The 26,333-nt window shown below is 44.4% G+C and overlaps 1 protein-coding gene across 10 annotated transcripts in view; it reads right to left on the bottom strand.

Moving 5' to 3' along the window:
* LOC140402452 (ryanodine receptor 1-like) overlaps positions 1-26,333 on the bottom strand; it is a 497,733-nt gene that overhangs the window by 167,585 nt on the left and 303,815 nt on the right. For all 10 annotated transcript variants that reach the window (XM_072490240.1, XM_072490241.1, XM_072490242.1 and 7 more), the window contains 8 exons: positions 25,426-25,501; positions 18,938-19,061; positions 17,596-17,711; positions 14,891-14,958; positions 9,562-9,683; positions 4,197-4,246; positions 1,394-1,454; positions 511-749 (listed from right to left, as the gene is read on the bottom strand). In XM_072490240.1, the coding sequence (XP_072346341.1) occupies positions 511-749; positions 1,394-1,454; positions 4,197-4,246; positions 9,562-9,683; positions 14,891-14,958; positions 17,596-17,711; positions 18,938-19,061; positions 25,426-25,501 (856 nt within the window). The remainder of the gene's footprint in view (positions 1-510; positions 750-1,393; positions 1,455-4,196; positions 4,247-9,561; positions 9,684-14,890; positions 14,959-17,595; positions 17,712-18,937; positions 19,062-25,425; positions 25,502-26,333) is intronic.

Genomic DNA, 26,333 nt, shown 5'->3' with positions numbered 1-26,333 from the left:
CACTGTACCTCGCTACACGTGACAATAAATCGAAATCTAAACCTCTGATGGGTGGGATTCTCTGGCCTTCCAAGGCTTGTTTCTCGGTGGCAGGGCCATTGGCTGTTGGCAGAATCGTCTGGTCCTGCCGCTATAAATGGGATGTGTCATTGATTCCATTCCATGCCCCCGGGATACATGTGGCAGGGATACATGTACTGTCAGGGGAACGGGAAGATCCTGCTGGCATGAAGAGGCGGAAGATTTCACCCAAGCAATGACATTCTCCTGCCAATAGTGGGGTTTCAGCATGCCTCCTGGCAGAAGGATTTAATTACAGTGTGACATCTATACAAAGGTAGTTTCCCATTATAAATGTGAACATAAAAATTCATAATGGAAACAGTTGACAGAAGTGCATGCCGGTAGAAGATTTTAAATATATTTATAAAGCAATTCATCACTTATTAATGAGCAAAATACATGTACATAGCTGCTAGCAGGATTGCTTTGACACTTCTCAATACCTACACATGATATCATCTCCAAACTGATGCTGTGCCAAGTGTTCATACAGCGAGGTAAGTACAGGCAAAAGGGCCACTGTAGTGTAGTTGACATTCTGAGCAACTCCTTTCACTTGTGTTCGACTGTGTGAGACTTTGCCGAGCTTCAGATTCTCCACCGTTTTCTCAATATCTTCAGAGGCGCCCTCAAAGAAAGACCGCAATCCTGCTTTCACTATTTCAGGACCCGATTTCATTACAGTCCTGTTAACAACATGTACATGTTTCAAATTTCTAACAAGACAACATTCATTTTTAATGAACATCTGCCAATAGTTGACAATACTCAGATAGATAACAGCTACATGGGCAAAACATGGGGGGCGAGGGTGGTCCGTTGGCCATAGACACTTACCCCTACCAGGGCATCAATACCCTGGAACGTGGCGAGATTAAAACTTAGTCAGAAAATAATAAAAAAGGATTACAAAGGAAAATTAATAGCACCAGAGCTGAGCTGTCAGATTGTGGTGATACACCACTGTACTTCCTAGCATTGTACATAGTTATATAATAGTTGTGTGTAACGTGGCCCTGTAATCCTGTGTATTGTACTGTAGCTCTGTAGAGGTTCGGTCACCTGTATGTAACCTGACCTGGCCACGGAGAGCTCCGCCTTGGCCACTCCCCCGGGAGTAGGTATAAGACCCCACTTCTGAGACCTGACCCATTTTGTCTGGGGTCGTCTGTGTCGGGTAAGCTTCCTATGTAGTGTATTAAAGCCTTGGTTAAAGTCTCACATGTCTTTGTGGTTCTTGACGCTTAGTGCATCACAGATAAGAAGAGTTTGTTAAGCGGCTCAAGGCACAGGTCAAACCCAGGGCTTTGGGAGTGAAAAATGCACTCACCTGGCATCCAGAGATCGTCCCAATATATGCAAACAGTTTATGACTGCAGGGGCATCAGTACCTGGTTAACAAATGAAAATAGTTGGACAGTTACTCAGACAAGTGCTGAATTTATTCCAAGCCCGGTGTTTTAACAATACTTTTTATATCAAAACTGTACATGCGGTGAGAATGTGCGCACACGTTTAGTTCCCACTAAAAACAATGTCAATATCTATACATGCCAGAATAATGAAAGGTTCAGAAATCAACAGCTCTTTTAAAAAGTCATAAAAATTGGGATGACGGTGTATATTTTGCCTGGTTCTTTGAATATTAGTGTTTGAATTATGCAAATTTTGGTTTTAGTTAATACGCTCACCTCCGAGTCTAGGTCCTACAGAACCAATTCGGAAACTTGACCAATTAATCTGCTACCTATGCCTATGTTGCAAAAGTGACGGCATTTAGAAGACAAATTCATAAATGCAATTATTATTTCTTTAAATTAAGGTTACGATTAATAAGAGGACAGATATGGTGCTGTGCTGAACCCAATGTGAGAAAGAAAAATGATCAGCCGAAGATTGGGCGATGAGAAGAAAGAAAACATTGTACTTGTAATTTCTTCAAAAGTTCTGCGTTGTTTTCGCCAATTTTTGAAACGGGATTTTAAGACTTTTGCGTCAATTGAAAAGGGATCAATTTTAATTTTCTTGGATACTAAGAAATACTGAACCATGTGGCCTGGTAAAGCTTGACCTGGAAGCAGTACCAATGGGAAGGAAGTTAAAAGAAAGTGGTGCATCTGGCAGACAAAGGAGCACCGCAGAAACGAAGGAGAGCTACAGGTAGAGGAGCTGGAGGGTGAAGATGATCAGTGCACAGATGCAGACCCAGAGAAAGCAGGCAGAGATGGAAGGAGGAACACAAAATTGTGAGGGGAAACAGAAAATCACTCAGGATTAGGTCGTTTTTTCTGTTTGGCAGTAAAAGGAGACGAGGGCTCTCCTAATTAACGTGTGAATTGGCTAAAAGGGGAAAACCTGGAAAACGTTTGAATAGCTCGTAAACATTACATATCTTGGTGTTTTCCCAGAAGTGGCCAAACTGTGAACTAGGTTGGTAGGTCAGTTGAAAAGGAAGTTAGGAAAACGACATCATCAAGACTGTCGTTACCCGAGGGAGAGAGAGTTCACAGAAGTGCTGGTGATAGTCGCTACTGATAATAATCGGACCTGTGAAACTCGGAGGTGAAACTATTGTTGGATAGGACTATTGAATTACCCTGCATAAATCCATCATTTATATTGTACTATTGGTGTCTTTCTGAGCAACCAGACTAAGGTATTAGCCTCAAGTTTTGAAATGTGAACTCAAAAAAGGTCATGTTCTGGAGTCAATAATGATTAATATATTCTTTTTCATCAAATAAATATTTTGTCAGTCTTATTAGAAATACTCAAAGGTCAACAATGATTAGAAATTGATTATTGTTAAAACATGAGCTGATGCATGTGTTATCCGATGCAGATATGCCTTCTGCCAATTCAACTCAATGAGACAGAAATTGCATTAACTTCCTGTGAGCAGCTAATAAATTTAATGCTCCCAAGGGTCATTCATAAATATTTTTTTATTTAAAAAAAAGAGTATGTTTTTCCTCTTTTAATACGATTGAAAGATGTTACCTTTTAATATATAGTCCTGAAGGATAAATGGACGGTGAACTTTCTTCCAAGTTGCAGAAATCATTTTTTTAATACATATTTTAAGTGTAGAGGCATTTATATACAGATACACTCGCAATTTGAAATGAATAATTTATCCAAGCTATTTCAGTTTGTGGAGCCAAGTCTTTTTCACTTGCGTAATTTTCTTGCTTTAACTTAGAAATAACATTTCTGTTTTTCCATTTGTTAAGGGCGGCATGGTAGCGCAGTGTTTAGCACTGTTGCTTCACAGCGCCAGGGTCCCAGGTTCGATTCCCGGTTTGGGTGACTGTCTGTGCAGAGTCTGCACGCTCTCCCAGTGTCTGCGTGGGTTTCCTCCGGGTGCTCCGGTTTCCTCCCACAAGTCCCGAAAGACGTGCTGTTAGGTAATTTGGACATTCTGAATTCTCCCTCTGTGTACCGCAACAGGTGCCGGAATGTGGCGACTAGGGGCTTTTCACAGTGCCTTCACTGCAGTGTTAATGCAAGCCTACTTGTGACAATAAAGATTATTTAAAGTGAGGCATATTTCAATCCAAGCTATCGTGACACATTCACACCAAATAGTTAAGTGGCATTCTATAGTATTTGCATGTCCACACCACACTATAAGCACATAAAGATGAACAAATATGCTAGTTGCAGAAACTAATGCCATCTAACAAACCTGCTTACAGCACAAGAAACGGAGAATAAGGCACAAAAAACTGGGAAGGTGAAGTCCCCTTCTTTCTTTGGAGAGCTTTTGAGTCAAGCAAAAAGCTGCTTTTATGTTGATCTTTTAATTTATTAAAACTGGATCTGAAGGGTTTGCTCTTGGGTTAGTGCCAAAAGTTTCAAGGCTTAAACCTTAAATGCTGGCCTCCCAGAATCTGAATCAAAAGACCAACATACGATTAGCTGAAACGTGAAGAGAATCAAGATGACACTGCTTTTGGATTTCAAGTTGTTATTTCACCACAATATTATTGTAACATTTGTTTGTAGGGGGAAAGTAAAGTTTTACTCAAAAAGAAAACTAATCCAAGCCACAGACAGAATGACAGCGTGACTTAACAGTACAAGCTTCAGTAAGTAACAAACACTATGCTCCAACACTCCATGCCGCTTACCAAAGAGGGAGACTCTATGTCTGATCAAAGCTGCGAGTTTGCAGAAGATACTGAAGCAGAGAAATAATCAGGAAGAAAAGAAGTGAGAAGGTATGAGAACTGGCAGCAATTATCATCATTAGAGAGGAATTAACAATGAGGGAAGCCTGAAGCAGATCAGGCTGGACTGGTTTAAAATGTGCCCCCCCCCCCCCCCCCCCCCCCCATGTGTGGCTATAGCTCGAGGTATTTATTTTCCTTGTAAAGTTAAAACGTCTCTAGTGGACAATGTTGCTCCTTTAACAGCAATGCTGCTTTAACTATCAGCCCAGGTCACCATGGTAAGATTCATTCATCCCCAAGACAAATGTTTCATAACGATCGCCAATTCGAAAATACATTTTTGCAATGTTTTTGTTCCTTTTGCTTCTGGTCACTTTAGAACACAATAACTTACTATATCAGCCCTCTCAGCAGTGTCCAACATTAGATGTGATTTTGTGATTGGGCAGCACTTACTGAACGATCCTGAGTGTGTTAAGAATTACACTGACAATCAATTTAAGATTATCAGTTGGGTTCACAGTGTGACGGGCTAGAAGCTACATATTTTCCACACACAGGGCCCTGTTCCTTGCAGGCATGTGGATCATATACACACCTTGCACTTTTTTTCAACTAAACAAAACGGGCATAGCCATTCCCTGGCTTATTCTCCAGGGCAATACCTTGACCACCTAAGAGTGGTTTAAATTTAAATAAATCTTGGCAATTAATTATTAGTTGTCAGTTAACTGGTGTATTCTCTATGGCAATGCTGTTCTCGACCAGAGTCAACTTGCCAACCAATCAGCACTCTCTTCTCATGCAGTATAAAAATGTTGTTCCCTTTGCAATTTGATATTCCTGTGAATCGTCCTGATGAGTGCGAGCCGAAAAGCTTCGACAGCTTCTCAGCAATCTGGATATAATTAACATTTTTCATACCCAGCACTATTGGACCTTTTGAAGGTATATTCAATAACAGGAGATCAAAGATGTACATACAGCAGGGTAGACCTAAAACAGAGTTCTCAAGTTCTAAAACCACATTTTGATCATGTAGAGGTCCACCTTTGGGTGCAGAGGCTCATATGACCATCCGGTAGAAAGGCAACTTGTTTGGAGGACCAAGCATGCCTGCTTAGAGAGATTTATCTATAATCTATTTATTTTCCAAAAACTACATTTTATTCTTAGGGCGAGTTATCTTTTGTCAGTGAAATGACTCTTTAAGTTAACATGGGAAGTTAACTAACAAAGTTCTGAAAACATGTTTCAAGGAAAGGCAAACATTAGCTAGCCTCATTTGAAAGAAAAAGTAATCAATGTGCTTTGGATTGACTCACTACGTCAGGCAGCATCTGTGGAGCAAGAAACAGAGTTAATGGGTATCAAGGCGAATGGCTTGAGTTGGTAAATTTAAAAGTACCCCAAAATGTGCAGCTTGCGCTCTGAGGGGGCAGGTGTTAGAGAGTTGGGCCCACTGACACCGGAACAGAGCACAGGTGGTCACAAGGGTGGGCAAGTGCTGAGGTGGGCTGATTAGAAGGCCCAGCTCGGTTCTTTGGAATTTTGTCCCAGTTCTTTTGGAGGTTGTTAGGCCCTCAAGCCCTCAGCTCATGTCCCCTCATATCCTCCATGCAAACTCAATGCCAACTTATACATCTCCAACCACCCCAATGGACCCTCATACATAGAATTTTCATAGAATTTACAGTGCAGAAGGAGGCCATTCGGCCCATCGAGTCTGCACCAGCTCTTAGAAGGAGCACCCTACCCAAGGTCCACACCTCCACCCTATCCCCCTAACCCAGTAACCCCACCCAACACGAAGGGCAATTTTGGACACTAAGGGCAATTTATCATGGCCAATCCACCTAACCTGCACATCTTTGGACTGTGGGAGGAAACCGGAGCACCCGGAGGAAACCCACGCACACACGGGGAGGATGTGCAGACTCCGCACAGTGACCCAAGCCGGAATCGAACCTGGGACCCTGAAGCTGTGAAGCAATTGTGCAATCCACAATGCTACCGTGCTGCCCATACCCTCCATTCCACCTTCATTGCCATTCATCCAGTATCCATTTTGGAGAGAGGCCAGAAGCCATGCTGAGATGAAATACAGCTTTCACTCAGACACACATGATCATGAAAAATATTGCCATTCATTGTCATTTTAAAGCTTCTCAAGTGCTTAATCCCTTATAAAAACAAACTTCTATTCCCACATCAATGACATTTAATCCTCTAATATCCTCAGAAACATCTATTCCCATATCAATGACGTTTAATCCTCTAATATCCTCATTAAGCTATCAATTAAACTGTGAACTCAAAATTCACTGGGATAACTGTAGCTTTTGAAAACCAGTTCAGTGTCCATAATAAGATAATGATAACCCTTGTGGAAATGTCAACACAAAGCACTATTGAAACTTCATGACCAGATACTACCTTTTTTTCCCTAATCCACACCTGTCAATCAAAGCAATCCACAAGTTAAAATACAAACCCTGACAGCTGTGGCTTGCGATGTTCCCAGGCCCTCTCAGCAGATGTAATCAGGTTCACGCCCCTCATTTAAATCTATTTTAACATTCATAATCGGCTTAATGTCAAATCTTCCGGGAACATGCTACGTGACTTGGCTCTGGCGGGAATCACTACTGGTCTCCACAAACGGAGACCAGACGTGATGACCACGCCGGGGGCTCGGAGGCCATTGTGGCCACCGGGTGGTCAGGGACATGGCAGGGCAGTGCCAGACCCTGGCAACAGCATGCTGGCAGTGCCAACCTGGCAGTGTCAGGTTTGTGTTGCCAGGTGGCTGGGGCTTGAAGTGCGACCCACTTGGGGGGGGGGTTCGTGCCGGCGATCTATGTTTGTTGCGGGGAGGTGGGGGCGGGTCTTTAACTTCACTTTGAGTTCTTTAAACAAGGAGCCCCACAATCTCTCTGCCGTGTTTAGCCCCGCGGGAAACTTGTCCGATACACGCCGATTTTCTGACTGTACCTGGCACTTCGCTATTGCTACTCTTTGGGAAAATTCCACCCTAATTTCAGAAATGTGTATGGAACTGGGGAGATGGTGGGGAAGGGTTATGCCACTGGCAGAGTAATCCAGAGGCCCAGGCTAATACTCTGGGGACAAGGGTTCAAATCCCACGAGCGTAGTTGGTCAAATTTAAATTTAACTAATAATTTTGGAATATAAAGCTAGTGTAAGTTATAGTGACTATAAAACTATCATCGATTGTGTTTTTTTGAGACATAATCTAAATGAAAAGAGAAGCTGAGAAAGGAAACAGAACCTTGACATTTTAAAGGAGAGTAAATCTGAAACCGAAATTGGGAACAAAAATTTCTGGAGTACTTGTTGAACCATATAAAAAGACACTTAGCTATCCAAGCTCAGAAGTAATTGGATTAGGGGCAGCACGTCGGCGCAGTGGTTAGCACAGCTGCCTCACGGCACCGAGGTCCCAGGTTCGATCCCAGCCCTGGGTCACTGTCCATGTGGAGTTTGCACATTCTCCACGTGTTTGCGTGGGTTTCGCCCCCACAACCCAAAGGATGGGCAGGGTCGGTGGATTGGCCACGCTAAATTGCCCCTTAATTGGAAAAAGTTAATTGGGTACTCTAAATTTATATTTTAAAAAAAGAAGTAATTGGATGATTCCAATGGTGTAGTACATGCAGGTTGAAGAAGAGGGAGGCCAGATCCAGAATCTGAGAATGGGCAAATTTACAGTTGCTGCAGCTGATTCTGCTACTAGAAGATAGCATTGATGGATCTATGTCATCCAGACCCCATCGTACTGAGGAGATTCTGCAGACATTTTTGGCATGGACTATGTCCATGGAACTCAGGTTGGTTGTGCACTGTGCACTGCTGTTGGCTGGGGATCAGGGTAAATCTGTCTGATCTGAAATTCTCATCATGAAGACTGAACTTTGAAGCGCTTTCTGATTGAGATTAAGAGCTTGTGTTGATTCTGGCTTTAAAGTATAGGTGATTATTTAGTGTTTGCGCTGTTTGACTCTTGTGCAGTAAAAATTATGAAATGTGTAGCTTATCACCCAAAACCTCGAAAATAATCTGCTTCTCACATTATTCAAATCAATTTTTAACGAATTCGGATTTGGTTTTAAATCTGCTATGATGATGCTATCTTGGGCTCTATTTACATCATAATCATAGCAGCCACACAAAGTCGGTGAACTTTGAAACACCACAGAGTCTAGAGTCAGTCTCAGTATAAATGCAGTTTTAAATAATCAAGTTGAGAATTATGCAGCATTGTAGTTAAAGCATTTGTTTTGCTTTCAACTGTTCAAAATGTCAGGTTGCTGAGCTCTGGAACCTACATGGCAAACATGTAGGAGATTGTTAGTTTTGGCGGTATGTGTCAGTTTAAATGATCAAAGCCAGTGGAAGCAAAAATTACCAATGACTGACTCCATTTGCGGGTTATCATAGAATTTACAGTCCAGAAGGAGGCCTTTCGGCCCATCGAGTCTGCACTGGCCTTACAAAGAGCACCCTACTGAAGCCTAGGTATCCCTAACCCCGTAACCCAGTAACCCCCACTTAACATTTTTTAGACACTAAGGGCAATTTATCATGGCCAACCCACCTAACCCCGCACATCTTTGGACTGTGGGAGGAAGCCGGAGCACCCGGAGGAAATCCACGCAGACACGGAGCTAACGTGCAGACTCCGCACTGACAGCGACCCAAGCTGGGAATCTAACCTGGGACCCTGGAGCTGTGAAGCAACTGTGCTAACCACTATGCTACCGTGCTTCCCTTTTCTTTTCTTACAGTTGGAATGCAGTGCAGCACTAGCAAGAACTAAAGTGGTTTCTTGAGTTAACAGCGGCACAGTGGTTAACACTGCTGCTCCGCAGCGCCAGGGTCCTGGGTTTGATTCCAGCCTTTGCTGACTGTGTGGAGTTTGCACGCTCTCCCTGCGTCTGCGTGGGTTTCCTCCGGGTGCTCTGGTTTCCTCCCAAAATCCAAAGATATGTAAGTTAGGCTGATTGCCGGTGTTAAATTGCCCCTTAAATGTCCAAAGATTGTAGGTTAGGTGGGGTTATGAGGTGAGGGCAGGGGAGTAGGTCGAAATAGGATGCTCTTTCGGTGGGTTGATGCAGATTCGGTGAGCCGAATGGCCTCCTTCTGCAGCATAGGGATTTTCTGGCTAGTTGAAGGAGACTGAAGAAAAGGCATACAGAAAGAAAGTTTCAGAAATTATCAGCCTCCATATTCACGGTTTATCTAGCTGACTGAAACATTAAAATCACACTGGATAATTTACATCATAACCTATCGCACATACCTGGCTATCATTTCCTTCTCTTTGTTTGAGGAATGCCCTCCACTGCCCAAGAGTTGAGCTGGAGTAGAAAGGAAGTATAAGCAATGATTCTTGAAGTATTGATTTATCAAAGGAAGCAAAATCTGAGGAACAAAAATGAATGGATTAGAGATTTAAGAAATTCAGTAAGGAAATGTCATCATTGAGATAAGCAATTACTTTGTTAATCAATGTATTCAATATGCTTCCAGACAGCAAATGAACGAACACATTTTCTACATATCATCAAGACACTAATACAATCAACATATTTGATACTTGGTGGGAAAATGTTATGCAATATTTGCTCCATAAAAGTAGCCACTTTGTACCAATGCAACTGTTCCTGCTGATTTTAAGGATTTTGCTTTATTGCTATAAAGCAAGTTTGGGCAAACACCATTTGGTAGAAAAATACAGTAAAGTCTCTTTGCAATGGGATAGGAGATCACCTCCATGCCTCTGACATCAAGGAAGTGGTAAGCTCTGCAGACTCTAATGATAATATATCGATGAAACTTCTTTGTTGTCTGGCCCCTATTTCCTTTTGACATTGGTCAAAAGTTTTCAGCAACCTGGGTATACATTTCACAAGATTTCAGAAATGTTTCTGCCCGAATTCATTTCCAGATTGGCAAACATAAAATGGTGCACTAACTTAAAAAACAGGTTATTCACATTAAAGACCCAGGGTCCCAGGTTCGATTCCCGGCTTGGGTCACTGTCCGTGCAGAGTTTGCAAGTTCTCCCCGTGTCTGCGTGGGTTTCCTCCGGGTGCTCCGGTTTCCTCCCACAAGTCCCGAAAGACGTGCTTGTTAGGTGAATTGGACATTCTGAATTCTCCCTCCGTGTACCCGAACAGGCGCCGGAATGTGGCAACTAGGGGCTTTTCACAGTAACTTCATTGTAGTGTTAATTTTAAGTCTACTTGTGACACTAAAGATTATTATTAATGATGATTATTATTTTGAATAAATATTATTATTAATGACGATTATTGTTAATAAAGCATATTAATGATGATTATTATTTTTAATAAAGGTTATTATCAATATATCTGAAGATAGTTTTGTAACAAAAAACATTTTTTTGGATCAGTGTCCAGCCCAGTAAACTGATTTTAAACAACTGAATAGTGGACTTAAAAAATCTATTCCGAATCGTTGCCTGGCTATATTGGTGTAGTCAGTTTATCGGGGAATTGTAAAATAAACTATTTAAAAATGTGCCCAGTAGTGGCCTTGTGCCTGCAAACAAGGTTCATTAAGAGCCTCACGGAAGGTTTGCAAATGGGGGCAAGTTATGGAAACTGGGAACGTGGCCAGTCTTTTGGCCAGGGCTGGCTTACAGCAATTTATTGTTTTTAAACTAGTGCAAACACTCAATTTGCACTGGGTGTAATTATTTTGCATGAAATATCTCCATGTGCTGCACCGATTGCATCGGGGGGGAAAAAAACAGCACAACTAAACAAAAGCTCCGACCCATTACGCACATGACACTGAACGCACATTATCCAGAAACTGAACAATTTAACAGATTTGAACAATTAACAACGCAGCATATCGAATTGCGCCAGCAAATTTGGGGCATGGATTTCTCAGAGGTGTCGTAAGGTTCTGCCTTCTCGCTGGATCAGTAAGAAATGAGGTACACCACCCCGCACAAGTGACATGGTGCCACTGCCCTCTCTCCGACTGACAACACAAGAGACTTTTCCAGTCGGCCCCTCTGCTTCTTGATCATTGTGATGGCAGGATACAGGATTAAGCTGCAGTAGCAACATAACATGGAGTCCTCTCAAGACTCTGAGGTCCCTGAATCAATACCACCTCAGTAGCATGAGGCTCATGATGCTCCAGCACAAACAACATGCCATTCCTGGCCCTGGATAGCATCAGAAGAGGTCGGAGAATGGCACAGAGGGGCAAAAGGAATGGTGCAATAGTAAAAAGAGCCTGTAGCAAATATATATGTGTACATCAAAACCACTTCAATATTAAGTCCAGGGTTCTTTATTTTCTATGCTCGAGTGTTGTTTTCAGTCTTTTTGCAATGGGACAGAATTCACCTCCATGCCTCCAACATCGAGGGAGGCTCCGATGAAAAGATATCGTCAAAGTTTACGCTTTGTTGTATGGCCCTTATTTCCTCTTTCTCATGCTCCTGATCTGCCACCACTCTAACTAACTCGGTCAAAAGGCCCTGAGTAAGAACTTCAAGCAGTAAAGTGGGAAGCACAGCATTTCCCTGTCTGAAACAAAGTTTGCAGGACCCCTTTAGAGTTGAGGGTAGATTTTTCTAATGGCTGCATTTCAAGTTGACACCTCAGACATGGACATTCGGGGCACAATAGGTCAGCATCCGGTCTTTACAATAGTACAGGCCTGGGGAATGCCGAGATCGAGAGTTTGATCATTCATCAGAGCAGCCAATGTTTGAAGGGGTGGTGCACCTTCTTTTCTGGGCGCAGTGACTCTTTGTATTGGGTTTTCCTGGGATGGTGGGCTGGGAGACGGGGGCCCGCTTCCTCACACAGTTCTGCTACAAGATAGCTTCCCATTGGCAGGACTGGTTGAGGATTGGCTCTCTGCCAAACAAAGTCAAGCAGCCAATTTTGATCATTAAAAGCACTATTAAAGTCAATTTTGCCATTGGATGAGAAACCTCCCAGTGTGTGTGGGATTGCTAGTTTCATGGAGGCGGCCTCCCTGTGCCTTCTGGGATGGGGCAGTTGGGCCAGGCAGGGGGAAGTTCAACTGAGCCTGGAGGGAAGTCTGGCCCCTAGGCCCCAAAGGGTCAAATGAAGGGGCTCACCTGCTTTGCCCCTCTGAGTTTTATTTTACTTGTGGGCAGAGTGGGCCTGAAAATGGAGGCACTCTCTCAATCGTCAACCTGCCTCAGTGGGATTGACAAGGATTGAGGGATGTGGGCCCACTGAGTGGACAAACAGCATCTACATCCTTAAATGGACGGCGAGCCTGGAGGTGGTCGAATAGGAGGCTGCCTCTGGAAGATTGCTGAGTTGCTCCCACAGTTGGCAAGCACAGCTTTGGGACGCCATTTGGTCCCGAGGATGATGCTCAGTAGACTGCGGTAAAATGCTGGCTCTATGATTCAAGCACTTATTGATTTGACATGTCATGCAGGTACATAGCTCCCTTTTCAACTAGCAGAGCCAGGTGCAATTCTCATATAAATATTGGAATTTCTGGCAAGCAGCCTTTTTGCCCTTATTATCATGTCATCTGCAAACACACACCACTGTAAGGACGGCAGAATCTCCTGCTGATAATCACTGCGGTTGGAATTTCATGTGAATTTCAAAGTGGTTGCATTGCTCGTCAATCCAACTTGCGCCCCAAGGGGCAGTTTTCAGAGATTGATCCAGTGATCTGCAGTAGTATTCAGCAGGAGACAGGTAGCACTCTGGAGAAACAATTAAACCAATTCTCTCAAAGTTTCCATCAAATTTCCAGCAGATTGTGAAATACCCCCGCAGATTTTGGCCTCTTACTTTTGGTCCTCGTATATCTTAAGATTTAACGTCATCATGGTGGTGAAATTGGTGAAGACAAGGAGCACAGAACGGGCTCACAGTACATTTCGAATCAAGTGAAAATGACAGAGATGATCGGAAACTCGGTCAATGTCAGTGGAAAGCAGGTCAGGTACCAATTCACTATGAGCCCTTTTCACACAGTTGGCATGTATCACAGTAACTTCATTGCAGTGTTAATGTAAGCTACTTGTGGCACTAATAAGGATTATCAGCACAGCAGCCCAGTGGTTAGCACTATGGCTTCACAGCGCCAGCTTAGATTCTAGCCTTGGGTCACTGTCTGTGTGGAGTCTGCACGTTCTCCCCGTGTCTGTGTGGGTTTCCTCCGGGTGCTCCGGTTTCCTCCCACAAGTCCCGAAAGACGTGCTGTTAGGTAATTTGGACATTCTGAATTCTCCCTCTGTGCACCTGAACAGGCGCCGGAGTGTAACAAAGAACAAAGAAAAGTACAGCACAGGAACAGGTCCTTCGGCCCTCCAACACCGTGCCGATATTGCTGCCCGTCTAAACTAAAATCTTCTACATTTCCTGGGTCCGTATCCCTCTATTCCCATCCTATTCATGGATTTGTCACGATGCCCCTGAAATGTCACTATCGTCCCTGCTTCCACCACCTCCACCGGCTGCGAGTTTGAGGCACCCACTACTCTCTGTGTAAAAAACATGCCTCGTACATCTCCTCTAAATCTTGCCCCTCGCACCTTAAACCTATGCCCCCTAGTAATTGACCCCTCTACCCTGGGAAAAAGCCTCTGACGATCCTCTGGCGACAAGGAGCTTTTCACAGTGAGTTCATTGCAGTGTTAATGTAAGCCTACTTGTGACAATAAAGATTATTATTATAATTATTAGCAATTTCAACCCCAAAGTTATTATTTAGGTTATGTAGTAACTTTCTGGTCTACATACAATCAGAACATCAGAGTAGAGCCCAGTTATGGTAGAACTCTTCTGCACTGTCGCGGAATGAGCTTGTTGTATTAATCTGATGCATTGTGGCTGCAGAGTGTGGCACTGGTTGGAACACTAAAGAGTTTGTCCTGTTCCGAATAAGACATATTGGACTTGCAAAAGTTAACTCCATTTCTCTCTCCACAGGTGCTGAGCTTTTCCAGCACCTTGCTTGTATTTCAGATCTCCAGCATTCACTGTCTTTGGCGTTTATTAAAGAGTTTGTCTTGTCCTGCTGTAAGGCAGAATGAAATACCCTTTCAATCTGTAACACAATCCAGTTTATTGCTTATTGCACCAATATAAGGCATAAAGGTAAGACAGCAGAAGTGTTAATAGGAGGTACATTACAGCCTTCTGGGCTCAACAGTGATTTGAACCTTCCCCGCCATCTTGACGCTGTGTTGTTTTTTTGTTCCGTTCCTTTGTCCCAATGTAGACGCCCATCTGTCACTTGTTTTGCTTTCACTTAACACTGACATTTGTTATCTTATTAACACAGTCTGCTTTCTGACCTTTACGCCACTATCGGCACTTCTTTAATCCTTAATGCTACTATGAGCGCACATTTTCTCGCATCGTTGTCATTCTCTCCCTAGCTCCGGAGCCTATCTCTGACCTTCTCTCTGCCCCAGCCCCTCCTCTCCAACTGTATACTCCATCACATTTCCACCCTCTTCAGTTCTGAAGAAGCGTGATATGGACTCGAAATGGTAACACGGATTCTGCCTCCACCGATGCTGCAGGGGCCTGCTGAGTTTATCCAGCATTTTCTGTTAGTAAGGTTTTCATACTTACCTTTGCAAAGAACTTGATTTCCTGCTCATGAGGGGATTTCTCGACCCTTCCACTGCTTACAACAGCCTCTGCATTGTGGAAGAAAGAAATAACGTTAGGAGAGAAACATTATTGCCAATTAACTCTCAAGCAAACAAATCAATTCAGTGCCAAGAGAGGAATTGCTCCAACTAATGTCAGGTTGTTTGTGATATGTATTGTTATTTTTGAATGTGCTAAATATCTTACATTTAATCTTGTATTTTGTTCTGGACTCCTATATCCAAACCACTGAAATAGTGAATAAAAGCGGTTTCGGAATGGAACCCTAGGGCCTTGGTGAGGTCACACCTGGAGTAGTGTGTGCAGTTTTGGTCTCCTTTTCTGAGGAAGGATGTTCTTGCTCTCGAGGGAGTGCAGCGAAGGTTTACCAGACTGATTCCAGGGATGGCGGGACTGTCATATGAGGAGAGATTGACTAGGTTAGGATTGTTCTCGCTGGAGTTCAGAAGAATGAGGGGGGGAATCTCATAGAGACTTATGAAATTCTAACAGGACTAGACAAGGTAGATGCAGGGAAGATGTTCCCAATGGTGGGTGTGCCCGGAACCAGGGGTCGCAGCCTGAGGATTCAGGGTAAACCATTTCGGACAGAGATGAGGAGGCATTTCTTCAGCCAAAGAGTGGTGAGCCTGTGGAATTCACTTCCACAGGAAGTAGTTATGCTAGAACGTTGAATATATTCAAGAGGCAGCTGGATACAGCACTTGGGGAGAATGGGATCAAAGGTTATGGAGAGAAAGCAGGATTGACTTGGATGATCAGCCATGATCGTGATAAATGGCGGAGCTGACTCGAAGGGCCAAAAGGCCTCCTCCTGCTCCTATCTTCTATGTATATCAATGCTACTTTTAAATATTATGGAATATATAACCCTTTATTACATCTTTTTGCCCTTCGAACCAATCTTAAAATCAACAGGCTTCCCTCCCCCAATGTGCCTCTTGATCCTTGATCTTAATCGCCTGTGTAGTATCAGGCTATCTAAAGTTCCTGAATACTACAGCCACGGCATTACCTTCATTTATCATCTATTCGCTGCCAACATAAATCCCAGGGGACTCATCAAGTGCAACTGTCCTTCTTGAAAATCGTGTGGCAATTTCCAATTTCTTATACTTAAAATGTGGCGATGTCATCATTAAAGGCTTTAAGATTTCCTCTGGCTAATGTGTTGGGCTAATTGGCCTGTAAATGCCCAGCTTTGCTCTATTTCCCTTTTTTCAAAATGGATACTAGTCAATATGTAGTCCCTCCAGCACACGTCCATACAAATGAACGGTGAAATATAGGGCCTCAGCAATTCCAACTTCAGTATACTTTGGGCATCCCATTGTGCTGCAAGTTTTGTCTTCATAATCATAGTTGAATTATTTAATTGACCCTCAGACTCAATCTTTCTTGAACGATGAAGAGATTCAGGGCGCAATTCTCTCCCCAAAAGGTGACCAAGTGTCAATCACCGGTGGGTTGGCACAACCAGTGTGCCGCCCATGTCCCCTAGGCCACTATGGCCCCTGAGCCCCCCCGGGCATGGCCATCATGTTTGGTCTCCATTTGTGGAGACAGTAGTGATTCCTGCTGGTGCCACGTCACGCCGGCAGGTGAAGACACGGCACTTTCCCAGAAGATTCAACGTCAAGCTGGCTTTGCATCTTACAATCTATTTAAATGCGCGGTGATCAGGTTCACGCCCTCGCTGGGGGGCCCAGGAACATTGCAAACTGTTTGGCACCTGGCGCAAATCCAGTTTCAGGGCTCTCCTGGTATTAATGGGGTTTGCGGTGGGCATAACAAAGCTGCAAAATTGCCCTCTCAAATTCTCATGGATAATACTGAAATGATTTTCCTCTGTAGTTCCTGTTTCCACCTCTAATGATCATTTACCACCATTTTAGGCTCCTGTATCTCTTAACAGTGGTTTCCCTCATTTTTCTCCACCTTGGGTTTTAGAGTTTGCATTGTCTTACTATTTCATGTTGGGCTGCATTTATTCAATATGTACATATTAGCCAGTGGTATGCAAGTGTTCTACAGCCTTCAACTAGTTTGCTTGGAGTCAATCCATAATCACCACACACGCTGGTGTCTCATTCCTGAGGACAACGGCGCACGACAAAATAAAATATCCAATATAGCATCATAGATGAAGGAGGCCATTCGGCCCATTGAGTCTGCATCAACCCTCTGAAAGAGTATTCCATCCAAGCTCACTTCCCCGCCCTCTCCCAATGACTCCTTAACCTAACCTACACATCTTTTTTTGAACACTAAGGGGCAATTTATCACTGTCTATCCACCTAACCTGTACATCTTTGGATTGTGGGAGCAAACTGGAGCACACAGACGAAACCCACGCAGACAATCTATCCAACCAGATATAATCCTCAATCATACATGCTCCAGATCAAAAAGCTCAGCAGTTTTCAGCTTCTATTTCTCCAATGAAAATAACTCCAATTCTTTAACTCCACCTTAGTGAACAAGTGCCTAAATATTTTGATCATCTTCTCTATAGTTCTTCTGGCCTCTGTATCCATCCCCCATGATATGAGAGATGGAAGCTGAGAGATGGAACCATATTCTGAGTATACCTGTACCAAATCGAATATATGTTATTACACAATAATACGCAAATATGAATCAAGTTATTTCACCCGTTATACCTATATGAGCAACAAACTCTTGCGCTATGTCCAACCATTGCAGCAATTTCTTCAGAAAACCATAGGCAAATCTCTTCTCAATTGATGACGTGTCCAGTTCCATGTCCTTCAAACCTCTGTAAAAGTTTTGGAAAAAAAGGGTTACTTTAGGTGAATTAAAATATAAACTGTTCAGGGAATGAAATTGTTTCAAAGTCATGGATTTCTTTGCGCCAAAAGTAAGACCATCTGACCAACGACCTCTCCTTCCTGTTTCAACAGGATTTCTTCTACGACTCTTGAACTAGAATATTCCTCAGCTCTCCCGCATTTCGCTCCTTAATTGCAACCCCCACCTGACAGTGGTTAGCACTGCTGCCTCACAGCGCCAGGGACCCGGGCTCGATTCCAGCTTTGGGTGACTGTGTGTGGAGTTTGCACGTTCTCCCCGTGACTGCGTGGGTTTCCTCCGGGTGCTCCGGTTCCCTCCCACAGTCCAAAGATGTGCAGGTTAGGTGGATTGGCCATGATAAATTGCCCCTTAGTGTCCAAAGGTTGGGTGAGGATACAGGGCCAGAGCGGGGGATTGGGCCTAGGTAGGGTACTTTCAAAGAGTCGAAGCGCAGACTCGATGTGCCGAATGGCTTCCTTCTGCACTGTAGGGATTCTATGATAAAAGGGAAGATCGTGATTAATTCCAACAAATTATTTGATTACAGACAAAGGGCTAATGGAATAGTGTTTTGATTGTTGGAGATTCCCTGGAGTGTAGATCATTTATGGGGGATTGCTGTTTAGTCCCAGCCAAGCAGGTCATGGAACTTCGTGGAATACAGATGGGGCTGGTTTAGCACAGTGGGCTAAACAGATGGCTTGTAATGCAGAACAAGGCAGCAGCGCGGGTTCAATTCCTGTACCAGCCTCCCCAAACAGGCGCCGGAATATGGCGACTAGGGGCTTTCACAGTAACTTCATTGAAGCCGACTTGTGACAATAAACAATTATTATTATTAGGTGATGCAATTAATGGGATTTATTAATGGCATTTTTTGCCCATCATGTCAAAGCGAAAATGGCCCAGGGACCGGATGGGGCCAGAAAAGCAACTTCAGTTGGTGGAGCGATATTCCAAGCCCACCCATCTCTAACATCATCTAACCTCAGCCCCACCATGTCTTTATGAGGAGCCTCAAGGGTTGATTCATTAGTTCACAGAAATTGTGCGACTTTTAAGTAAAAAGATACCAATTTAATTTGCATGATTATGTCTTCATCTGACGTAATAAATTAACACATTAATTCTATCAGATAGCAACCCAGATACTCAATATATTTTGCTTAATTTGTTGGCTGATCAGTTTACCTTGTTACAGCGTAGCCGTGCATCTGCAAGAATCTGAGCAACTCATGGGCTTTCTCTCTGTCTCGGGCTTTCTCTTTAGCAGTCAGTGTATCATATGGAACTAAAAGTGGATGGGTTCCACCACCTAATAAAAATAAATGAAGTTAGAAATAGAAAATAGATACAACAGAATCTGAGATAGGAGGCACAGTAGCACAGTGGTTAGCACTGATGCTTCAAAGCTCCAGGGCGCCAGGTTCGATTCCCGGCTTGGGTCACTGTCTGTGCACGTTCTCTCCATGTCTGCGTGGGATTCCCCCGGGTGCTCCGGTTTCCTCCCACAAATCCCGAAAGACGTGCTCGTTAGGTGGATTGACCATGCTAAATTGCCCTTAGTGTCCAAAAAAGGTTAGGTGGGGTTACTGGGATACGGGGATTGGGTGTAGGTGTGGGCTTAGGTAGGGCGCTCTTTCCAGGGGCCAGTGATGACTTGATGGGCTGAAAGGCCCCCTTCTGCACTGTAAATTCTATGATTCACTGACTAACAGTGGCAGCCGTGTGTGTCATCTACAAGGTGCACCACAGTAACTCACCAAGGTTCCTCCCACAGTCCAAAGATGTGCAGGTTAGGGGGATTGGCAATGCTAAATTGCTTTAGTGTCCAAAAAGGTTACGTGGCGTTACTGGGATAGGGTGGAGGTGTGGGGTGCTCTTTCCAAAGGCCGGTGCAGGCTCGATGGGCCGAGTAGCCTCCTTCTGCATTATAAATTCTATGATCGCAAGCTGAATTGAAGGGATTTAAAAAAGAGTTACAAAACATTGTCACTGAAATAAATTAAAGGAATTCAAGCTGGGCCAAAGGGCATGTTTTCATGCTGAATGGCAAAAGCACCATAAGCATTACATCTAGGAACATACAAATGGAAGAAGTGGGCAGTGCTCCTAGGGCTCTTGCAGTTATAGGTTAGGAACTCATGAAGAAGTTAGAGACATTCAGAATGATTTCACCATTTAGGGTTTGTTGAGATTTTCAACGTTTTTCAAAAAGACAATGGGGCATTTGTAGTGCATCTCCTTTATAATTGAGGAAACGTGGTGTTAAGCACTAGCCGGTACACTTGGTGTTACTCTCTAATGGCGTTCTTGTTTCATCGCAAAAACCAAACCGGTCATTTTTAAAAATTCATTTACGGGACGCGAGTGTCGCCGGCTTCACCAGCATTTATTGCCCATCCCTAGTTGCCCTTCAGAAGGTGGTGATGAGTTGTCTTCTTGAACCGCTGCAGTCCCGGAGGTGTAGGTACACCCACAGTGCTGTCAGGACAGTAAGAAATCTTACAACACCAGGTTAAAGTCCAACAGGTTTGTTTAAATCACTAGCTTTCGGAGCGTAGCTCCTTCCTCAGGTGAATGAAGAGGTAGGTTCCAGAGACATATATATAGACAAAGTCAAAGGTGCCAGACAATGCTTTGAATGCGAGCATTTTCAGGTAATTAAGTCTTTACAGATCCAGAGATAGGGGTAACCCCAGGTTAAAAAGATGTGAATTGTATCAAGCCAGGACATAGTAGGATTTTGCAAGCCCAGGCCAGATGGTGGGGGATGAATGTAATGCGACATGAATCCAAGGTCCCGGTTGAGGCCGCACTCATGCGTGCGGATCTTGTCTGTAAGTTTCTGCTCGGCGATTTTGCATTGTTGCGCCTCCTGAAGGCCGCCTTGGAGAACATTGGAGAACGCATATCCGGAGATCAGAGGTCGAATGCCCTTGACTGCTGAAGTGTTCCCCGACTGGAAGGGAACATTCCTGCCTGGCGATTGTCGCGCGATGTCCGTTCATCCGTTGTCGCAGCGTCTGCATGGTCTCGTCAATGTACCACGCTTCGGGACATCCTTTCCTGCAGCGTATGAGGTAGACAACATTGGCCAAGTCGCACGAGTATGTATCGCATACCTGGTGGGTGGTGTTCTCACGTGTAATGATGGTACCCATGTTGATGATCTGGCACGTCTTGCAGAGATTGCCATGGCAGGGTCATGTGGTGTCGTGGTCGCTGTTCTGAAGGCTGGGTAGTTTGCTGCAAACAATGGTTTGTTTGAGGTTGCGCGGTTGATTGAAGTCAAGATGTTCATCTTCACCGATGACGTGTTGAAGGCTGCGAAGATGTCATCGTAGTTTCTCCTCTCCGGGGAAGTACTGGACGACAAAGGGTACTCTGTCGGTTGTGTCCCGTGTTTGTCTTCTGAGAAGGTCGGTGCGGTTTTTCGCTGTGGTGCGTTGGAACTGTTGATCGATGAGTCGAGCGCCATATCCCGTTCATACGAGGGCATCTTTCAGCGTCTGCAGATGTCTGTTACGCTCCTCCTCGTCTGAGCAGATCCTGTGTATACGGAGGGCTTGTCCATAGGGGATGGCTTCTTTAATGTGTTTAGGGTGGAAGCTGGAGAAGTGGAGCATCGTGAGGTTATCCGTGGGCTTGCGGTAAAGCGAAGAGTTGAGGTGACCGTCCTTGATGGAGATGAGTGCGTCCAAGAATCGTCGTCCAGTACTTCCCCGGAGCGGAGAAACTACATCATCTTCTTTGCAGCCTTCAACACGTCATCGATGAAGATGAACATCTTGCCAAGGTCATCCCCACACCCCCACTACTTGCCTTCAATCAACCGCGCAACCTCAAACAAACCATTGTTTGCAGCAAACTACCCAGCCTTCAGAACAGCGACCACGACACCACACAACTCTGCCATGGCAATCACTGCAAGACGTGCCAGATCATAGACATGGGCACCACTATAACACGTGAGAACACCACCCACCAGGTATGCGGTACATACTCATGCGACTCAGCCAACGTTGTTTACATCATACTCTGCAGGAAAGGATGTCCCGAAGCGTGGTACATTGACGAGACCATGCAGACGCTGCGACAACGGATGAACGGACATCGCGCGACAATCGCCAGGCAGGAATGTTCCCTTCCAATCGGGGAACACTTCAGCAGTCAAGGGCATTCAACCTCTGATCTCCGGGTAAGCGATCTCCAAGGTGGCCTTCAGGACGCGCGACAACGCAAAATCGCCGAGCAGAAACTTACAGCCAAGTTCCGCACACGAGTGCGGCCTCAACCGGGACCTGGGATTTATCCCCCACCATCTGGCCTGGGCTTGCAAAATCCTACCAACTGTCCTGGCTTGAGACAATTCACACCTCTTTAACTGGGGTTATCCCTATCTCTGGATCTGTAAAGACTTAATTACCTGAAAATGCTCGCATTCAAAGCATTGTCTTGCATCTTTGACTTTGTCTATATATATGTTTCTGGAACCTACCTCTTCATTCACCTGAGGAAGGAGCTGCGCTCCGAAAGCTAGTGATTTGAAACAAACCTGTTGGACTTTAACCTGGTGTTGTAAGATTTCTTACTGTCCTAACAGCACTGTGGGTGTACCTACACCTCAGGGACTGCACCTGAGGAAGGAGGAGTGCTCCGAAAGCTAGTGATTTGAAACAAATCTGTTGGACCTTAATCTGGTGTTGTAAGACTTCTTACTGTGCTCACCCCAGTCCAACGCCGGCATCGCCACATCATTAGGAAGGGAGTTCCACGATGTTGCCCCAGCAACAGTGAAGGAACGGTGATATATTTCCAAGTCAGGGTGGTGAGTGACTTGGAGAGGAGCCTCCAGGTGGGTTCCCAGGTATCTGCTGCTTTTGTCCTTCTAGTTGGTAGTGGTTGTGGGTTAGGAAGGTGTTGTCTAAGGAACCTTGGTGAGTTCCTGCAGTGCGTCTTGTAGATGGTGCACACGGCTGCCACTGTTTGTCGGTGGTGGAGGGAGTGAATGCTTGTGGAAGGGGGAGCAATCAAGCGGGCTGCTTTGTCCTGGATGGTGTTGAGCTTCTTGAGTGAGGCAGGAGCTGCACTCATCCAGGCAAGTGGAGAGTATTCCATCACACTCCTGACTTGTGCCTTGTAGATGGTGGACAGGCTTTGTGGGGTCAGGGGGTGAGTACACGCTACAGGATTCCTAGTCCTTAACCTGCCCTTGTAGCCACAGTATTAAAATGGCTAGTCCAGTTAAGTTTCTGATCAATGGTAAGACCCAGGATGTTGATTATGGGGGATTGAGGGATGGCAATGCCATTGAATGTCAAGGGGAGATGGATAGATCCTATTTTTAGGAGAAGGTCATTACCTGGCACTTGTGTGGCACAAATGTTACTTGCCACTTGTCAGCTTAAGCCTGGATATTGTCCAGGTCTTGCTGCATTTGCATGTGGACTGCTTCATTATCTTTGGAGTCGCAAATGGTGCTGAACATTGTGCAGTCATCAGCGAACATCCCCACGTCTGACCTTATGATGGAAGGCAGATCATTGATGAAACAGCTGAAGATGGTTGGGCCGAGGACACTACCCTGAGGAACTCCTGCGGTGATGTCCTGAAGCGGAGATGATTGACCACCAACCACCACAACCATCTTCCTTTGTGCCGGGTATGACTCCACCCAGCGGAGAGTTTTCCCTCGGATTCCCATTGACTCCAGTTTAGCTGGGGCCCCTTGATGCCATACTTGGTCAAATTCTGCCTTGATATCAAGGGCAGTCAAACTCACTCACCTTCTGAGGAGATGGTGCAGTGAGTAACAGCATTTAATAAATTGCAAGATAACGTTGTACGTTAGTAAATACACAAAAATGTAATATTCTGAACTTAACTAATTTACAAATAATGCAAAAAGTTTACTGAAAACTGAACCATTTACTAGAAAGCTGCAGTTATAGTAATTGTATTAGCATCAGTTGCCTGGCAGTTCCTTTCCAGCATGAAGAGAATATTAGATGGTAAAAGCATCTTTGAAGTAAAGCATTGTCTCAGGAGGGAGGGAAACAGCAGGGAAGGGTCAAGGATACTTCAGTGAGCAATTCACAATGAAAAAATTCTAATCCGAGGTGATTCACGTACTACTGAAGTTGCACATAATGACTGTTCTTTAACTAGCATACAAGACCAGGAAGGAGATTGATTCATTCCACTGGAGTGTGAGCTGATTATCAACACACCCATTGCTTCTCCAGCTGAGCAATTAATGTCTAATTCTTGAGCTTTATCAAGGTGGCCCTCAAACAAGTGTTTTGTGGGTGAAAAAGAGATGAAGTCTCTTCATCTACTTCACAGAAATGTAGCTAATTCCAGGGCTACCTCATTATCACACCGTTTAACCACTGCATTTCAGACTGCGATATTAGTCATCCCTTTTCCACCTCCCTGCTGGAGGCTGGCTGTCCATCATGTTGTGTATGATGAGAAAAGCCAACGACGGGATGCTTAGTTTGGCTATCCTTTCAAAAGGCTTCCTGATATGCTGAGTGTGATGATATGAAGGCAGACATGTAATTAAATGGTTAATCACAACACGTAGCTGTGACACTACCACTAGAGGGCGTTACAAGACCCACTACATAATGGAGCTCCCAGAAGCTCTAACTCTCTTTCAGCTCTCTTTTCCATGCAGGAGTTACCAGAGAACAGCAGTGTAGTGGAGAGGATTTCAGCCTAGACACCACGTGTATCTTAGATACAGTTTGTACAGTTAGTTATCCTTACTTTATTGCTAGAGTTAGTTCAGTGGAGTGTCAAACTCATTTATTAGTTTTATCGTTACTTAATAAATTCTTTCAGTTTACTTTGAAGACTCGAGTGTTCTTCAACATCACCTACAGTTAGTAACGACATATATTATTTAAACCCAGTAATATAATATGCTACCAGGAGTAGCAATATAATATAACATTGAGTGGAGAAAAAGGTGCCTTCTTGCAACAGATCTTAATGGGCAGGTTGATGTCAAGTGTTCTATCATCTGAGACTCACACCCATATTCACTTCATTCAGCCACTTCAGATCCCTCATCTTTTGGTAAGACAAGGGAGTCAAGGGTTATTGGGGGGGGGGGGGGGGGGGGGGGGGGGGGTGGAGAGAAGAGACAGGAAAGTGGAGTTCAGACCATAACCAATCAGCCAAGTGGCTGGTTTAAGGGGCTGGTTTCGCACACTGGGCTAAATCGCTGGCTTTTAAAGCAGCCCAAGCAGGCCAGCAGCACGGTTCAATTCCCGTACCAGCCTCCCCGAACAGGCGCCGGAATGTGGCGACTAGGGGCTTTTCACAGTAACTTCATTTGAAGCCTACTTGTGACAATAAGCGATTTTCATTTCAAGTTAGTATTGGATGGTGGAGCAGATTCACAGGGCCGAATGACCTGCTCCTATATTCTTATTCTCCCCGTCTGTGCCAGCTAATATAATCAGGACAAAGACTGAATGTCTGGAAGTAAAAAGCACAAAAGCTAACCCTAACCCTAATTTGGGTCAAGAAACTGAAGGAAGAAAATCTATTTTTAAAAATGAAGGCGGAATTAATTTAATGAGGTTATGGTGACAGGCAATGCAGAGAATACACGGAAGGTTATTTCAATAACTCACGGAACATGATTTTTATTGTAATCTAACCTTTGGCCTGTAGCTCCAGCTTCTTCTTACGGCCCCATGTGTTGTGGTAATTTTCTGCAAGTTGCTCTGCCATGGACTATAAAATACAAGAGCATCTATTTAAAGTACAGATAGAATGCCTCAATTTGTCTAATGCTTCAGGCAAGTTTGGGTCATAGGATTGACTTTGTTGAAAACAAGAACCATTTCAACTTAAAAATAGCTACGAGCCCCTAAAATCTCAGATTTAAACAGATCATTTTGCACAATATGGGCTGTAAAAGGCACATTTTAATCTTTGAAGGGGCTTCCGTGAAGGGTAAACAGATTGAAACCTGAGCTGAGAGGCTAGAGCTGTAGCAGATGATCAAACACTTTCAAGGTCTGAGGACCTTTATTCCATTTACTGCAATAATACAACACAAAAGAATATAAACACATAGGGTGGGCTGAATAATCCTCGGGGTACTGAAGAAGATCTGAAGTGTTCTGCACCCGGAGGTCAATGGCGTTTCCACTTTCAGGCCCACCTTCGGAATGTACCTGCTAATACGCGCATTGGGCCTCATTAAGCAGAAGGGTGACTTTGAGGCCCACAGCCCGCCCAATGAGTGCTGGAGGGCGGGATGTCTGGTGTCTGAGGTTGTCGGCATCTGAGCAGATATCTGCTAGCTTTTTTAACGGTATTGAGGCATTGGCTGGAATTCTCTGGTCGTCAGGATTCCAGCCGGCGGCCCACCCTCGCTCGCTGATTTCCTGGCAGCGAAGGGTGGCTTCAATGGGAAATCCATAAGACCAAAAGACACAAGAGCAGAATTAGGCCACTCGGCCCATTGAGTCAAATCCATTCAATCATGGCTGATATTTTTCTCATCCCCATTCTCCTGCCTTCTCCCCATAACCCCGATCCGTTTATTGATCAAAAACGT

Source organism: Scyliorhinus torazame, chromosome 25, assembly GCF_047496885.1.
Source record: "Scyliorhinus torazame isolate Kashiwa2021f chromosome 25, sScyTor2.1, whole genome shotgun sequence".
Lineage (NCBI taxonomy): Eukaryota > Metazoa > Chordata > Chondrichthyes > Carcharhiniformes > Scyliorhinidae > Scyliorhinus > Scyliorhinus torazame.
This window is presented reverse-complemented; position numbering and strand designations above follow the sequence as displayed.